This window comes from Lissotriton vulgaris, chromosome 3_1 (assembly GCF_964263255.1).
Source record: "Lissotriton vulgaris chromosome 3_1, aLisVul1.2, whole genome shotgun sequence".
Taxonomy (NCBI): Eukaryota; Metazoa; Chordata; class Amphibia; order Caudata; family Salamandridae; genus Lissotriton; species Lissotriton vulgaris.
In genome coordinates this window covers 2,082,158,564-2,082,177,304 of record NC_141689.1, presented here as the reverse complement: position 1 = coordinate 2,082,177,304, position 18,741 = coordinate 2,082,158,564, and the positions used below count along the sequence as shown (strand labels likewise).

The window sequence follows — 18,741 nt, the reverse complement described above, 5'->3', positions numbered from 1 at the left end:
TTCTGCTGCGTGCGCATTGTCCACATTACTCCATTCTCTACATATGGACTTCATTCACTCTATGCCTCATGGAAGCTGTGTGCCATCCCACGGAGTTCAAACGTTCCTCCTCCCCCGCCACCCACCACCAAATCTATGCAGGGATCCGGTGTCAGCTCTTCTATAAATTCCACAGCTAGGTCAGTGGGCATCAGAGGTGAGCAAGGAAGCCGGAATCGGTTTTCACAGAAACTTAAATCAGCCTTTCAGTCTCTCCTAATGGCACTCCCCACGGGCTGTCTCTCCCCTCTGTGTCATTCAGTCCCTCCTTTCATTACAGGTTCTCTGCTTTTCACCCGGTCAATCTTTTCATCCCAGCCTTTTCACTCTCCATCTCATCCATTCAGTTTCTTCATGGCTCTCCCATCAGTACTTCACTGCTGTTCCTCCTTTCACCTTATCGCACTGTTCCTCCTTTCACCTTGTCACCCAGTTCCTCCTTTCACCAGAGGCTCTCTGCTTCCGTGTGGACTCCTCCTTTCACCTCAGCCCGTCACTGTCTTCTAATCTTCTAATAGCACTTCTTTCTGATACTTCACAGGCTATCTCTCCCCTCATTCTGTCCGACCTTTCGTCATCTCACAAATCTGGGAATTTATCCACCGAACATAGCTTATATGCCAAGGCTATCCACGATTCAGAATCTGTATGCTGCTTAGAACCACCTGCTGTACGTTAGTTTTAATAATACCCTCCTGGGTTACAGTAAAACAGATGCACAGTGGAGTCTACCACGCATGAAGGAATGGGAAAATGTGTCAATGTGACCCTAAAGAAAATGCAAAGCATTTAGCGAGCGCTGCGTGTCACGGGCCTGACCCAGGCTACCATTTCTTTATTAGCAGCCAAAGCCAGGCTTCTCTCAAATGTGCTGAAAAATCACTGCCTTATTTTTTTAATCACTGATGCGAAAATATGTCTCCCAGTGAAAGTGTGTGAGCACACAAATACAGTTTGTGTTTTGGGGCGTAGGTTGTACTCCTTGTAGGGTTGGGGGTATATTTTCCAGTGAATGCTGAGGTGTTTGTTTGTAGTATGTTTCTTTCTCGTCCTGCCTTTGAGGCTGCCTACAATAGCGTAGGGTAAACATGGTGCCCAAAGTGTATCCAAGTTAAAAGGAAATGTTCTTTCAGTCAGTCATAATAATCTTTATTCGGCTATAAAAAAGCCTTAAAAGCAAAGTTAAAACACACAAAGTACATAAATATGACAATAATACAGTTAGAAAACTGAAAATTAAAAATATTAAGAGTACTGATAAATGCCCTCAGGACAAGTCCCCATGGTTCTTCCTAACTGCCAGTGAACATCTTATAAAATTAACTACAGAATAGGGTATTTGATCATGGCCAAGTTGTTGCAAGAAAGCAAAAGCAGGCTTACAATATCTGATATTAGCTTCAAGGAGAATTGAAAGTAAAAAAAACAAGTCAGTGGACATGTATACACTGTCCATCCGCTAACCAGAATTTCTCTTTTTTTGCTCTCTTCATCTGCTTCGTTTTTGTTGCTGACCTAAGAAACAAGCATTGGCATAGCCAATATGTCTTGCTTTTGAGACCTTATAAGTATTTAGTTATGAAGCACAATATCCTTGGTGCAACAATATCAACTGTTGCATGGCTAAACACTTATAAGGTCCCAAAGACGAGACCTATTGGATATGCCAATGCTTGTTTAAAACAGCTTCCAGTGCGAAAGTCAAGGTGCCTCCCATTTGAGCACTCATTTCCAGCAGTACTGTGGTCAACCTGCTTGATCTGGACTGAATCCACAGGACCCGAGCTGGGCGCAAGCATACAAAGAAAGCGTAATAGAGCGATACCTCAGCTCAGATGCAACAGTTCCAGTCAATCCCCCAGAGTGAGTCAGTCCATCACCTACGGTCTCTGCTGTTGCACTAAACATTAGAACCACACGAGGCATTTCAGAAAGCAAAGCTTCCCATTTTAAGTTTGAACAGAGACATATAGATATGAAAAACAAAGTGATGAAAAGAGACAAAGAACAGGACAAGAAATAGCCCAGTATTACTACTCAGAATATTTGAAATGTGCAGATCTTAAGCAAAAACAAGCCATAAATTAACTTACCGAAGATGGAGAATATTTGGTACTATACATTTATGAGGTACTCTCACTATTTTGGGAGAACCTGTTGTTCCAGATGTGTGCAAAACATAAGCGAGGTGATGCTTTTGCTGGATATCCAGGGATTCCTTAAAATTAACTTCTTCAGAGTTTTTCTGCAAATCATTTTCTTTCTCAAAATGACATTTAACTGTAGGCTGCTTAATTTCTTTCCTCTCTTTGATATCCTCCAACCGACTTCCAGAAGAGTCATACCACTGAACTTTAAATAAAGTCACATCCAAAGGTCCAGCTAATAAATCCAATTTATGAAAAGATCCGGAATAAGACTTCTTAAAAGCCTAAAATAAAATAAAATAAAACAAAATTAATATTACTATATTAATGAAGTAGCAAAGCATCCAATGGTTTTTAAACCTCATGTGCTTGTATGTGGTCTGCATCGGTGCTTAATCTGAGCCGGTGTTTGTCGGTGAGGCACACCACCACTCTCTTTTGGGGACCGGCTTTTTTTTTTTTCATCAGATACTGACCAGGAGCAAGAGAGAAAATCATACAAATAGGAAAGAAGGAGGAAGAGAAAGGCGGTAAAATGGACACAAATGAAGACAGCTGGGATAGCAAGAGTGAGATAAAGGACAGGCAGTGTATGGTAGTGGATTAAAGATGCATGAAGTGAATTCAACATTATGTAGCCTTGGTTTTTGGCGTTTCTATTTTTAATAGCACCGCTGGGGCAGAGCTGTGGGCACCAGCGCTAAATTCTTTTACAAATTAAGCACTGTATTGTCTGAAAATATGCCATCATTTAAAAGATGGCAAAGGGGTGAAACCTCACTTCAAGCAACAGGCAAAAACATTTTGACAAGTAGCTGCTCTTTCAAGAGGCACTTGCATCTCTGGGATCTATTTCATTACAGAAGATGAAAATCTAGTCAAGTCCTGGTGCTTAGAGATAGAAGTGGTGTGGAGCAGTCTTCTTCCAAAGTGGCTCCAAAACAAAGTACAAAAGTACATTAAAAGACTGTTTCTGTAGGCTGTTGATAATAGTGTCTGCATTTTGACTGTGTTTCTTCTCATGACTCTCCTTTCTCTTGTCCCCCTCCCCTTACACCTGTGCCTCCGATTTCTTTTCAACGCACAGACATTTAAGTGGTGGAATCTGGAAGGGGTTCATTCACAAATGTGATTTTGGCAAGGTTGCTCTCTGAGCAAATGCCGTCTCTTCTGGTACTATTGACTTAATTGATAGTGCAGGAACATATAGCAAAGGAACAAGGATCACTACAGAAAAATGGATTCACTGCGTAGAGCAAGCCCCTGCAGCTCCGGGGGCCCCAAACCATAAAGGGTATCCCTGTTCAGCCCAAGGCCCATAAATATTTGCAAGACATATGGGACTCAGGGGGCCCTTCATCTCATTCTGCGGGGGGGGGGGGGCGTCATTTTGGGTAACGATGCTGAAATGGATCTATAAATGAGACATTCTGCTCCCTTTTATCATCGTTCCAGGTAATCTTGACCTCCCACCTGAGGTGTGAGCATTCTATCATCCAGGTCAGACTTTCCACCAATAAAAACAAAGCAACTCTTTTTTGAACCAGTTAACTTACTAAATATGTACAAATGAAAAAATCCCACAAGCCAGTGATGGAGACTTTCTCCAGTGTGTCCCTATCAGTACTCAGAGCAGGGTAATTCCACATACTGTGGACACAATTGATGAAAGAGGCAAGCAACCTGAGATTTGAAGCATGTCCTAACAAATCTGGGGGCAGGATAAAGGAAAGATAGACTGAGGTCAGGGGTGTTACGGAAACCACTGCAGTCCCTGACAGTGAGTGCTGTCTTCTAAGCATATAGGGAGCTCCCCCCTGTGTTTGACTCTGTTTTAAATATATTTGCCTTTCTGAGGCAGCTGCATATTCTGATGTGGTACTGCGCTTAAATCCAGGACTGAAAAGAAACAAAATAATGTATTTGTTTCCCTTCAGTTAGACACAACATGGCTACTATGCACCACTTTGTATCCTAGCACTAGACTAGAACATGCATTGGTAATTCCAATAGGTCTCGGCAACAGGAGAGCTATAGATGTTGGCAATGTTAATGCATTTGTGTATATTTATAAAACCAGCCCTAGAGCCGTACACAAAAGTATTGACATTGACAAGGCCTTTAGCTTTCGAATTGCTGAGACATTCTGGCTTTGCCAAAGCTTGTTGTTTTACTAACATTGTTTTGAAACTTAGCGATAGGACAATAGCAGTTTTACAGGATTGGAGGAATGTGTTCTTCTTTAAATGTGCAACCAACAAAGGATCTAGATCGTGGAAAGGTTGTTTAGTTATTGGCTACCTGGTCCCTCATCTCATTCATAGCTGCTCTATCTCAAAGCAGGATGCGGTGGAAGTGACTAGCACAAACAAGAGGCTTTTTCATGTTAAAAACAAAATCCCTTAAACCGCATCAACGACTGGCCACAATTGTAAATGACAGTGAGCAGAATGAAAGCTAGTGTAGTTTAAAATAAGTACACTTGACATGTTGTCTGGCCCTAATGTGGCCGCTGGTTTTAAGCATGTGCAGTGCATAGGTTCCTTCTCCTTCTCCTGTGCCGGTGGGGGAATATGGCGGGTGAATGACACCAGGTGGGGTTGGGAGAGGAGGGAAGAGTAGAACTGGGAGAGCTGAAAGGGCAGTCACTCAGTTTTTGTGCTCGGCCCGTAAATCCTTGACCTCCACAAAAGGACCCACATCACTCCCCACCTCAGGAACCTCCACTGGCTTCCTGTCTAGAAAAGATTCCAGTTGAAGATGCTGACACATGCCTTCAAAGTCCTCCACGATCAAGGACCTGCATTCATTAACCACTGCCTGAACTTTCACCAACCCTCCACACACCTGCGCTCCGCCACCCTAGCCTTGGCACACACTCCGGGCATCCGTCAAAGCTATAGCTGAGGTCAATCCTTCTTTAAACTTGCCGTCAAGTATTAGAATGACCTCCCCCTCCACCCCTGAACATCATCCTCTCTCATGGAATTCAGAAAGGGACTCAAGACATGGCTCTTCAACTGACCATAACAGAGCCTGGATACCCTCCGGAGTGATAGCAGTGCTATACAAAATCCTAATTGATTTATTGATTGATTGATAAAGTAAGCTACATCTTGGACGTCAATCATAAACAGCCAGAAGGTGATAAGTCATTGTTGGAGCATTCCAAAGAGTGAAATTGCCCCAACTGAAAAAAAGAAAAGGCATTGCCACAAATTCAAGAGCCAACATAAGCCCAAAATCCTGAATGGAAGTTTTGAATCCATAAAACAGACCCAAAAAAGTCAGCACAGACATACGAGAAGCATAAGAACACAGTAACAGCTGCCTCTCTAAACACCTTGTAGTGTAGTTCCTATATTCCCAAGAGGCTCTGCGCATTGGAATAATATATCCTATAGATTTGACGTAGGACTGAGGTCAACTAGGTCTCTATCGAATATACTAAACATAATTTTGTGTGTGTCAGCTAACTCAGAGGTCACCACTGCATAAACATGACAACTTTGTTTCCCAAGAATAAGAATATATCTCTCCGAGTCGTGGAAACAATAGATAAGTATTTCACTCAATCAATCATGCATGCTTCGTTTCTACAGAGTTGCAGAGAAATAGTGAGACGGGCGTTCTCAATAAAAGGTTTATTGAACAGTCTTCTTTCTCATGCAAGAGAGGTGAACTGCTACAATCGTTAGACAAAATGCAAAGTGTAATGCGTACAGCGAGAACAGTATTATAAAATAATACTGTAAGAGCATTGTATGGTTTCTAAGCCATATAAAAATACATACATAAATAACAGACTAAAATACTCAATTGGTGCTTCTAAAATACGCCTTCCCCTAATGTACTTAACCTAAGTCTAGTACGAGAGAGGAAGTAAGTATGGTCTTATGCATAGGTTTAGTTTTTGCCAAGAATCTACCAAAGGTTTCTCTAGGTTCTAATCATCTCCATAATTTCAGAATGAAGGAATTCTGGTATCTCTGTCTCGGGACTCGATTTCCCAACACACCGCAAGGGGAGTCGGAAACACTGGAGCTGGATTCTCTGCAGAGAAGGGCAGCTTCCTGATCAGTGCGTCAGCTGGAGAGTCGGATTCCTTCGGCACTTGCTGTAGCGAGCTGCGTTGGGCAAGTAAGTCTTAAAACTGCTCCGAACCACCATATTTTGCCATAGTAAGTGGAGGTATATTTATACCTTGAAGTTGTTCAGGAATGCCATGTTTGACGTAAAGTTGTGCATTTGAACTTCATGAATGAACCCCTAAGGAATAGATGTTCCTTGTAAAACTAACTGAGTTCTTGGAGAAATCAATATTCAAGCAAGGGGAAGTTCCACCGGCTTAATCTGGTTTTCCCAGAAATCGTTGTGACGTTTGGTGAACGGATGGAAGTATTTGGGTTGCATGGGCTATGCCTAAATAAGGGCTTGATTTGTATGCCCATATAAGGGCAATGTGAATTGTACCTATATAAGGGCATGAATCAGAGCCTAAAACGCCACACAACAACCACTCCACCTTCTTATGTACGACATTACTAAGTTCTAAACATGTTAAGCATATCTAAACATGATGTGTTAAAACCCACCCAAAACACATAGCTGCCAAGGTTTGAAATTGCTATGTGTGACATATTCACAAATTCAGTGTAATTATGAGTGACATTTCAACAACTATGAGTGACACTTGCGAGCAAAATCAAGCAAGGAAGAGGAGTTTAACTAGTCATCTGAATAAATGCTACAAATAACCAAGTTTTAACCGTATACAATCCCATGGAGAAGCACATTACCATACAATAATGTCAAGGTACAACCTGTCTGTGCATTAGCTTGCACTGCGCACAACATAGAAAAATAAAAAAGTAGCCTAGTGGTTAGAGATTGTGTCTCTGCCTTGTGTCTGCACTCAGCAATGCAAGTGTGCTGTGTATACAGGCTGTGTGTGTGTGTCTACACTCAGGACAGGGCACGAATATTGAAGTGAAGGTCGCAGTTTGTGTATCTAGATGTCTTAGATAAATAAAGCACATACTGTAAAAGTCAGGCTCCCTTGCAACCAATCAAGTAGCATCAGTCTACTCCAGGGTCTCCCTGTCGCACGTGGATCCAGGCAGAGTCTTTCAGGATGTACGCAGTGCAAGTTAATGCAATTTCAAACCTTGGCAGCTATGTATAGTTCTAAAGAAATTAAATAAAAAAAGAGGTATGTTGTCATTTGTGCTATAATAAAAGCTGCACCCTGTGCAGGCACGTGACGTGGCTGGTGCTGATTTTGCAGACACAGTGAATGAGCTGTATTTGTTGGTTACTCTCCGCTCCCTCGAACCACCGCTCCTACTCGAGTCCTTAATCATCAGTAGTTTGTGTGCTTAATTAATATATAATAAACTGCTGACAAGCAGAGGCTGCAAATCAAGGCAATTAAAACATTTTGAACTTTCAACTTTTTCCGCAACTTTTTTCTTCAATTAATTATTTTATGAGGCCAGGGCTTCCCTTGGACACACACTTACTTTATACACTGATGGCCAAAAGAGCAGCTTCATTACCACATCGGCCGCCTGCGGCCCCCACTTGTTTCTGGTGACCGTCTGCTTTGCATCTGTCAGGAGTCCTGGGTTGGGGTCGCATACTCTGGGGCCGGAAACGAACAGTACTAAACAGGCGGCACCGCAGTAGGCACGTGACTCAGCCGCCCAGACTACGGTGGCCCCTATGGGGTCCTCGGGGGCGGACTCGCACTTAATAACTGCAGAACTCATTTTTCAGTAGGCTAGTTTACAGTGCACAATTCAATTGCCGCCCGCCCGCTGTCTATTGGCAGGCACTGATAGTGACGTCAGTGTGAAAGTATGTCAACACCGATCTTAGTCTTTAGTACATCACTTGCTTCAATCCTGCCTACCTCGTACATTTTGTTTGCTTCAGATACGCACAAGTGCCACCATTGCCTACGTAACGTTTGTTCTTTGAGTGCTTGCTGTCTGCCATTTAGTGCAGTATAAGGCTCTACTTGCACGCATGCCACTTTTTCCTCCTGTAAGGCACCGTTTGATAAATCTTGTATTTTGTTTGCTCACAATTGTCACTTTAGTATTGCCTCGTGTAATTAACGTTTGCTTTTGTGTAATATGGGTTGTCTTATCATTTTCTCCTCATCATGTACTACAGTCTGTTCCTATTCAATTGTGAAGCGCTACACCCCGAGGTAAAGTCGCGCTATAAATAACGCTTAACATAGAAAGTAAATAATAAATAAAACCATTACCAGACACCCGGCGTCGCGTGCGCAGCATGGGGACAAGTGACTGACACTTACTTATTAGTTATGACTCTCGGACTCCAGTCGACAGGCAGCCCGCCCCCACTCCCCTGCAGACTGTGATGAGGAGTCTGAGGTAGCCGCGCCGGCGCCACACCATTTGCAGCACTAAGTTTCCAGGTCAACAGGAGTCGGGACAGCAGGCAGCTCCGCAGAGCAGAGAGAGATACATTGTAGCGCGCCACTGACACTAGAGAGCTGAGAGCTTAGCTGCAGTCTCGTTAACTGTTTAGGCACTCTGTCGGGCAGAGCAGCACCTCTCAGAACAGCAGAGAGGGCACAGGAGCTACTGGCGCGCCTGGCACAGGTGGCAAAAATGCGTGACATTGTCATTTCAGTGCGGTGATGCGGATCACCGCACTGAAATGTGTGAGCGTCACACCTGTTGCGTGACGCTGGGCAGAACTGAAAACACATAAAAATGCAATGGTACTGGTTGTACAAGAAAAGAGCATTTGTGCTGTACGCATTTAAAGCAATGTTTCATTCCAAGCGTACAGTTGACATTTGTAAATGCTGTCTGAATGAATCACGAAAATACATTTATGAAATGGCTCGTAAATACAGAAAAGAAAAGGTGGCAAAACCATTTCATGTCATAATACATATATTTGTTGGTATGAGGACAAGGTAAAATATTGTCTCTGGAAGATTTTCAAAGAATTCTAGTTCTCTATGAATAGTTCTACTTTAAGCAGATTACTTTGTGCCAAAAAGGGTAAAAACACAAATTTGGAAAAAGAAAAAGTTAATCATAGAAAAAAAAGAGTCCCTAAGTTAGAACTTTGTTTTGAAAAATGAAGGTCAAATTCAGTCTCTTAGAACACTGTGTGACAAATCAAAAGTCAGTGTTATTGTTTGGAGAAAACATCAAATCCTCTAAGTCTGTAAAGAATTTGTCTACCATTGTAGGTGAAAGTTAGATTACCTCGTTAAGAAGATCAACCGCACATAGCTGCTAAGCATCACCGTCAGCATTGGTCGCATTAGCAATGTTCGTAGTGGATGATACCTGTGTGCCTGTTTCCTCTCGTACCACACCGTCAGCATTTTGCGTCTGTGAGATCTCAATGAAAGCCGTTATCAGAATTGGTAGCCGCTGGGGACAACACAGTATGCAAAGTATCAACATCCGTTGGCATGCCTGATGGGAGTGTGAGACAGATGTCTAACACACATTCTTCTCCGCATAGCAGGCAGCGTAGAACAGGTAAGATGCAATCTTGCCAAATTGGTCTGAATGACAGAAACCATGTGGTATTTAATTCTCTTAAACGAGTCAATCCCAACATTTGGACGATGCACTCACGACACTTTCTCACTAGTAGAGTGGTTTCCAGGGTGATCTGGGTGTCAGCTGTGGAGTGGCTTGCCATATCGAAGCAGTAGGATCAAAAATAGTATCCCTGCAGTGAGTCCCAAAATGAGAGGCAATCCACCAAACACAGTGCACAAAGTTTGGAAATATTCCTAGGACTGCTTCAAAGGCTGCTAACAGTCCCGAAAAAATTGTCTTAGATACATGTACAATACCACTCGTATCACACATGTTTAAGATACGACTTAACATTTCTGAGAAATGTATAGGGTAGTTTGTAGTTAGGAGGGCATGTATCTTCGCAGAAGTCCTTGCGACTTGCAGATCATAGTTCTCTTTGGCGTAGGTCAGTGGCACATTTTTCTGTAAAAGAATGGCTTTCATTCTGTTAAAGAATCAATTCGTATAGAAGAGATGTTCAGTGAAGGTCATAATGGAGACTCCTGGTCTGTCTTGGTTTTGGAAACAATGTTTGCATACAGCAAGTGACCCTGGCTAACACAGTTACGACATAGGGTAAACCTGGAAACTTGCCACAGCAGCTGTGATAGTTCAACATGAGGTAACTTCCATTAGAAAGTTGTCCACAAATTGGATCAAGCACCGCAGCTGGTGAACCTTGCAGGTGGCAGGATAAGTTGTTAGAGGAACCATCTCAGGCCCCGTGTAAATTAATACCCTGACAAAGGAGAGAACCGCTTAGTGCGTTTTCACAAGAAACACTTCTTTCCCCCCACTCCAACATCTGTGTGTGTATGGTAATTCACAGGATGTCTTGATATTTTCTTTACCCAACCTTCCATATATGCCTGCTGGCATATGTTTTAAACAATATTGAAAATGGAAATTGTAACAGGCAGAGTAATTGTTCCGTGTATAATCCAATCAGTGGCCGACTTTTCAGCAACTGTAAATGGCAATCTTTCCAGTTTTTCAATGCTCAGCACCGTATAGTCTGCTCCTCTCTGTGCCAGTTTGATCTGTTTTTCCGTGAGACTGAATTCTGAAAACAGTGACGTAGTACTGATGAAATGCCAATGCACATAACCTGAACTTAGGTTTTGTAACGTCCAGCCTAATAGCATGATAGAACGTAATTGCGACTGACCATGTTGCAGCATGACCAAGTCCTGTTCCCTGATGTCTATGGCAGAGGATACTATGCTGTCCAAGGAATATATTCTGGACGACAGAGTTGTTAACCCATTGTCAACTACAGAGAGAGTTTTGTCTAAATTAATATGATCAATTTCTCGTATTCTTTCTGCAGTCTCTGCTTGCATAATCTTCCATGCTTCATTATACAATGCATAGATATCGGCGTATATAAAACGTTTATGATGCGGTGTTCTTGGTCCGAGCAAGAATTCCCTAAGATCAGCACTATCTTTAAGTAAAGATAAGTGTTGTTTAACATCCTTTAGTGTAGATCTATGTAGCCATTCAAGGCACAGTTTTCATGCACTGTATGTTGTTACTATTCCTGGATGTCGTCTCTGAACATATCTCGGATCTGGCCTAGTGAATGTGAACCCCGTGTTTTATTCAGGAATCTATCTCGACAGTTGTTTGTGTCTGAGGGCCAGATTAACCATTTTTTCCAATCTGGATCTGTTCTGTTGTGATGCAAAATAGTATGTACGTCGACCTCCCCCTCTGAAGTGTTACTGCTATCATGTGTAGGTGTAGGTATGGAAGGATTGTTTAAGTCTTTTATCTTGGCTAACCCAAGACAAGATGACTGTTGGACAGTGTCATTCAAAAACATAATTTGCTCTGGGATGATGCAGGCTTTAATTAAAGGTTCTATCCCCTGCACTTGGCAATCTTTCGTGCCCCAGACAGTTTTTGTCTCAATTTTGTCTTTCCAATCCTGTCTTATTACCATTTTTAAAGTAAAAGAATTCTGGATTTGAAACATTAAAACCTGAAAAGTATGGAAATATTCCATTATATGTTTTTGAGCTACCCTTTGGTGGCGTAGGACAATGTTCCCATTGGTTATACATCAGCAAATTTCTAGGATTTTCAGATTTTTGCAAGAAATGATGACCATAGTGATTATAACAATACATTTGTTCATAATCTGATGAACCTTCTAAGTACTCATGATTTGTAAATTTTGCAGACATTTCTAAGTCTGACATCATATTATTAACAGTCTCGAAGTCCCAATCATCAGAAAAGATACTAGATGAAACAAAGTCATTCAAGGAAATATTGAACTGGTGTAGAATCTTCAACAGCTCTGCCGGGCCCAAAACTTAAAATACAGTTCTTTCCTAAGCTATACCACCAGGTATAGGAACGGCTGTGATGTTCACTGATGACAAGTCTCTTTGTTCACAATGAGATGATTTGTGTGGCTTGAGTTGTAAGTTGACGTTCTTACTTGCTGTGTCCTTTTTAACAAATCTTCCATGTATCAGCATTCCCAAAGTTATTACCAGAGTCAACCAAAGTAGAAGAAAAAGTACACCCAACACATCCCAAAGTTCAATCCATGGTGAAACCAGATATTTTTTTCCAGGTGTTGAAAAAGGTCTGTTGTTTGTTCTTTCAAAGTTCCTTTTGCTGGCGTTGTTTCAGGTTCGCTGGGATCCTCGGAAAACGTATCAAAGTTAATAAAATAGCCAGAGGCAGTTCTGTCAATTGTAGGGATTGCATCAGGATTCGTTGAAATCGCTGGAACCACTTGATCACATGTTACATTTGTATAGTCAGATATTATTTCATTGTAGACAGGTGTTTCTTGACGAACTGTTCTTTGGGTCTCAAGAGGTACAAGTTCCATAGCTTTTTTGCTTAGTCCTTAATTTCGCACTGCAGATTCCTCAAAGGTGATGAGTCTCTCAGTTTGCATCTCTTGGATAGTAGCCAGATTAGGGTATCTGCTACATTGTCAGAGTCCACTTGGCCTAATGCTTATGATCGGCCACATGATGTAGTTTGACCAGGTCGATGGACACAAACCTGTACTCCTTTTTACCAGCAAGGGGCGGCAGGAATACTGTTCCTGATCCGTGGATTGCTAAGACAGGTACTGGTTGTCTGTAAGAAAGCCCAAATTCCTTCTTGTCCACAATCTTTTCTCTGACTAGATCCCCAATCTTTGGAATCCAGACAGGTCTTGCTGGGGCAGTCGGTTTCTCTTCAATGGTTGTTGACTTCAGGAACACGTTACTTTGTTTCGTTCTTATTTCATTTAAGTCCTGTAAAACAGCCAAAAGGTCTTTGATATCAAAGGGTTTTTTGTCTATCACTGAAATCTTGAAAAACGGGATCCGAAATTAACATTCTGGTCCCAAAAAGGACTTCATATGGAATGATACCCCCCAGAGAACTTCTTGGCACATTATTAAGACAACGTTGGACACTTATTAGATGTATGACCCACCTGTCACCCGAGCCTAATACCCTAGCTGTTATAGATTGCTTTATGTCCCGTTTTTTTTCTCTCCACTACTGAATTTCCCTCAGGATGGAATGGACTAGAGTACCGCAATGCAACACCCAATTTCGCCATGGCCTCCTTGTAAGCTTGAGAGCCAAACGCAGGACCCTGGTCAGAATGTAGCGTGCCGACTGCGTATGTGCCGATAAAGACTCACAAATCTTTTATAACAGTTCGAGCGTCAGCAGAGCGCTGAGGCCACATGCAAATGAATCTTGAACACGAATCCCCTGCGGCCATGATATATTTATAGTTACCATCCCTCTGTAAGGGACCGCAGTGGTCCAGGTAAACGCAAGCTAATGGTTTATCTGAAATAAACAGGGGCGTCTCCGCAGGACGTTTTACTGTAGAGACTTTCCTCTTTTGGCAGATTTCACATTTCAAAACATAATTTCTGGTTTGTTTCCTCATGCGCGGCCACCAGTTTCTCTGTTTTAATAATGAAACTGTGGCGGAAACACCTGCATGTGCAAAGGAAAGCCCTTTATGTGCTGCTAAGATTAGTGCTAATCTACGTTCCATGTTTGGAATTACTCTATCCCCCACTCCAGGTATTCGAGTAAACGGAACATTGTTCGCATCAGTTGTATACGAGTATTTGAGTGGAAAGCCTTTCGGTAATGTTTTACCATTGTCTTTGCTTGAAGCATTGACAGCTAGCATTATTTTGCCGTCTATTTTAGTTTTTGAACGAGTGATTGCAGCTACGGAAGCCATTTGCAAAGCTGCCTTCGCAGCTTCATCAGCCAATGAATTCCCTACAACGTTAACGCCCTCATGTTGATGACTCAGCGTATGTATCACATGAGTGTTTTGTAGTCCTTGTCGTAACTGGACTACTTGTTCCCAAAGCAATTTATGCTTGATTGTGCCACCTTTTGCATCTTTGTAACCGTTTTGAACCCAGTTTTGCAAGTATTCATTGTAAGATTGAACACAATAATACGAATCGCACACTATGAGTGTGGGGAATTCGCGATCTGTATTTTCAAGTGCCATCTTGAATGCTTGTAGTTCAGCTTGCTGATCTGTACAATCTCCTAGAGATTGAGTTTTAGTGACCATTGGTCGGAATTGACCATCTTGCCAGCGATCTTTAACAATCGCGCATCCAGCAAAATAAGCTTGTTTACACCCCGTAGCGGGTTGAGCTGATCCGTCAGTATAAATTATACATTCATACTGTTCTAGAGGCAGAATTTCAGTAGGCAGAGGACATTCTTGTTCATATAGTAGAAATGCTTATGTTTTCAAATATGGGTCAAAAACATACTCAACGTCTGTTGCAGCAAGAGAATTAACCCATTGTATCCACCTCGGATGTGAAGCTTTTGCATTTGGAATGCTCGCTTTTGTCACTGCCTCTAAGGCAGGTACAGGAGTAAAGACCATAATCCATTTACCCTGTGCGAGGGCTCTCTCTTTTGCTACTGCAGTTTGAACCGCTGTCAGAATTTTTTCTGTAGAAGTGAATTTCATTTCTGCTTGTGTGTACAAGTGTGATTTGTAAGCTATTGGTACTTTTTCACCTTTGTTAAAAGTTAAGTACGTGAATCCGCATTGTCCTGGAATGATTCGGATCACTAAGTTGCGTACATTTACGCGTGTTTGCAAATGTTTTGTTGCTAACATGTCTGTTTGCAGTGAACGCAAAATTTCTGTGTGTTTTTGTGTCCAATTAACTGTTTTGAAATCAGGTTTGATTAGTTCATAGAGAGGCTTAACCCTTTCTGTGTAGTTTAGAAGGTAAGTTATTCCGAAATATAGGAAACCTAGAATCGACTACGTTTTTCAGCGTTTTTGGAGGTTGGAGCAGCGCACATTTCTCTAGAAAGTTGGCTGCCAGGTTTTGCCTTCACTTAAAAGTTCATATCCTAGAAAGAGGACGTTTAAATGGGCAATTCTAGATTTTTTGAAATTGAATTTGTAACCCTCAGAGGCGAATCCAAGTATAATTGTATTCACCCAGTGCCTATCCAAATCATCGTCTGTTAGATAGATGTCATCCACATATGATAATGCTTCATCATCATATGTTTGTAGTAACTCTGTTACTCTAGCTGAAAATACTCCAGGACTATTCTTGAATCCCTGTGGGAGACGACCGTAGTGATTCTGTGTCCCCATAATTGAGAAAGTGTCCCCATAATTGAGAAAGCAGTCAAATACCTACTTTCTGGTGCAATGTTTTGACAGAAAAAACAGTTAGAAACATCTAATGTGTTTTTATACTTTTTAGGCGCAAAGTTATTCACTAATGCTGCATTATGTGCATTTTGTACTCCAAATGTTTTGCAACAAGAGTTTAAGAGTCTGTAATCCAATACTAGACGATATGTATTGTCTGGTTTGGAGACAGGAAACCAAGGGTTGTTCATGGACGAGGTGCATGTTTCAATCACCCCATGGTATTCAAGTTGATCTAATATCTCCCGGACCTGTTTAGGTTTTGCCTGGCGAAAAGATGCGCTCTGCGCATCTTTTTCGCGCAGGCGAAAACCTCTTGAGATGTATACGGGAGACAGGAACGGCCTCCGTCTTTCATTGGCTAGCCTCATAAATGGAGGCTAGCCATTGGAAGACGGGCCTATCCGTCAATGCCGGACCAGATTCGGGGGCGTTCCCGAGATTTTTTGGCTTTTGGCTACGTCACGCGACGTCAGCCAAAAGCCGGGAACGCCCCCGAATCTGTTCCGGCATTGCCGGCACCCGCCTTCCTGCTCCGGCCGTCTTCTGCGTCTCTCCTCCCCCTTTCCCGCCCCCTCCCGCTTGTTGTAATCTTCTTGTCTCTATTGCCAGCGTAGCCTGGGTCATTAAGAAAGCTAATGATTACTTTCGCACAGAGTGTAGTCTTTTTGAGCGAGTCAAGTACCCTCATTAAATGTGCGTTTCTAAAAAGGCCTGGGCTCATCATTCGAAACAATTGCTCTCTGTAACAAGAACCAGCAATTACTGCCCCAACAGGGTGTCGTGTTTGGGACAGAGTCGCAGGCCCACTTTAGCACCGAGGAAGAGCCCCGACTGACAAGGCCTGGCACTAAATACACCCTGTGCCTGGCTGCACACCATTAATCACGTCACCCTCCTTGCTGCTTTTATCCTGAATCTAAGGAACTTTCCTCCGAGTGCCCGATGCTCCCCAGACTGTCATTGTTCCTACTGCCCCAACAGGGTGTCGTGTTTGGTACAGAGTCGCAGGCCCACTTTAGCACCAAGGAAGAGCCCCGACTGACAAGGCCTGTCACTAAATACACCTTAGGCCTGGCTGCACACCATTAATCACGTCACCCTCCTTGCTGCTTTTATCCTGAATCTAAGGAACTTTCCTCCGAGTGCCCGATGCTCCCCAGACTGTCATTGTTCCTACTGCCCCAACAGGGTGTCGTGTTTGGGACAGAGTCGCAGGCCCACTTTAGCACCGAGGAAAAGCCCCGACTGACAAGGCCTGGCACTAAATACACCCTGTGCCTGGCTGCACACCATTAATCACGTCACCCTCCTTGCTGCTTTTATCCTGAATCTAAGGAACTTTCCTCCGAGTGCTCGATGCTCCCCAGACTGTCATTGTTCCTGTTCGGAGGCCGAGCTCCGGGGCCTTCCGCTGATGAATCACTTGAGAGCAGTGAACTGGAATTAAAACTACAGACACTGAAAAAAAGATAACAATTCCAATGCACTAAAACGCAAATCCGATTAGCATGTATCCTGGTTGTTCAAGTAGTCTGTGCATCATAAACCATAGGGAGATGTGAGATCGAATCATGATTTGTCAAAGTGAAAGAATAAACAAAAAAATACATACACACATAAACAAATAAAAAGTGTATCAATTAATGTAAATACAGGCGAGTTAAGCCATTTTAATGTGATATTGTATTGAATTGTAATTGCATTTATGTACTGCTTACTACCCCGGAAGAGAAGGGCTTTTGATAGGGCAAGTTTTGAATCTCCGTTATTAGTAACACAGCATGATCCATTATTTTCGCAAAGGCACGTGTTTTTTCTGTAATGCTCACCCAGGGATAGACAGGTGTCCATTCCTATAAACATGCTTTGAAAATACCGAGGTGTTTTGCTTAAAATCAAGAGTGCCCCTCCCCCAAGAGGACAGGTTCCACATCAGAAGTTCAGGATTGTTGAATAAAATAATTTTACATGCAATGAATCCAAGTCCAGCTCACTTATATAGTCAGTAATTTCCCGAAATATTACGGATCCAGTCCCCCAGGACTTGCGTTGGACGCCCCCTGCTTCATGGTATCTTCCAGTGTTCTCGTAAGCCTTTCTCTATTCAGGAGTCAACGTCTCAGAAATTCATTTCAGGCCACTACCAATTGTCTTGGTTGTTCATACCTCGCTCCCTATGTCAGCTCCCCATACAGGTCAAGATAGACTAACATTCACAAACAAAAGGCAAAACTCTGATTTTTCGGGCTCATCACCCATAATTCTATGTCGTGCTCTTTTCTTTTCCATTCCCTTCACAATTAAACCTATTATACACTGCTGCTCAAAACAGGGAATATTTCACTCATTGTTTGCTCTCCTGACGACAATTTAATACTTCTAATGGGCTCTCCTCTTTTCTATCACATATTGATTTATGCTATTTCACAATAAACTGCTTCCTCGCTGGAGACAGGGCATCTTTCTAGATTTGTATTCATTTACCACACTCAGCTGTAATTCGATTCTGCCAAAAACACAGGTGTTTTCCATTGTTGTACTTTTAGAACAGTTTGACGATCATATCAACGCTGCCCCTGTTGCCTGCTTGTGTCTCCGTGTGCCCCTGTTGCCTGCTTGTGCTGTGTGGGTGTGTGTGGAGGGCTCTGTGTGGCTGTGTGTGTGGGAAGCTTTGTGTGGCTGTGTGTGTAGGAAGCTTTGTGTGGCTGTGTGTGTGGGGGGCTTTGTGTGGCTGTGTGTGTGGGGGGCTCTGTGTGGGGGGGCTCTGTGTGTGTTTGTGTGTGTCATTTGCGAGAGATAAAGCTAGTGGCATTGTAAATGACAATGCCATTTATTTATGTTAAAAAAAACATAAATAAAAATAATTTCAAGAGCAATGCCAATGGCTCTAACTTTAACAAAGGCAAAACCATTGCATTGTAAATGCTTGTTTTTAGCTTCTTGCTTAACTGGGTACTGCCTTTGTGCAGTTGGTTGATTTTTTTAACTAGATTTTATGGTGAGGAGAATCCTCATCCCATCCTACATGATTTTTATATATTGCAGGAACCTGGGCTACTGCCCATTTCCTAGCATAAGTATATTTTAAATGAATTGGAATGTGGTTGGAGAAAGCTGGCATAATGATGTCTTCGCAATGTGGGCACTCCCTGAAAAATTGCGGTGGCCAGTCTTTTTCAGCTAGAAGAATGTCATAACCCTTAGAAAGTCGCTCCCTAAGGAGTGCTCTCATTTTTCTTGGAATGTCCCCCACCATCCG

The 18,741-nt window shown here is 42.5% G+C and overlaps 1 protein-coding gene across 2 annotated transcripts in view; it reads right to left on the bottom strand.

Annotated features, from left to right (window-relative positions):
• Window positions 1–18,741, bottom strand: part of AASDH (aminoadipate-semialdehyde dehydrogenase) — a 630,945-nt gene that overhangs the window by 574,386 nt on the left and 37,818 nt on the right. For both annotated transcript variants that reach the window (XM_086962613.1, XM_086962614.1), the window contains exon 4: window positions 2,133–2,470. In XM_086962613.1, the coding sequence (XP_086818739.1) occupies window positions 2,133–2,470 (338 nt within the window). The remainder of the gene's footprint in view (window positions 1–2,132; window positions 2,471–18,741) is intronic.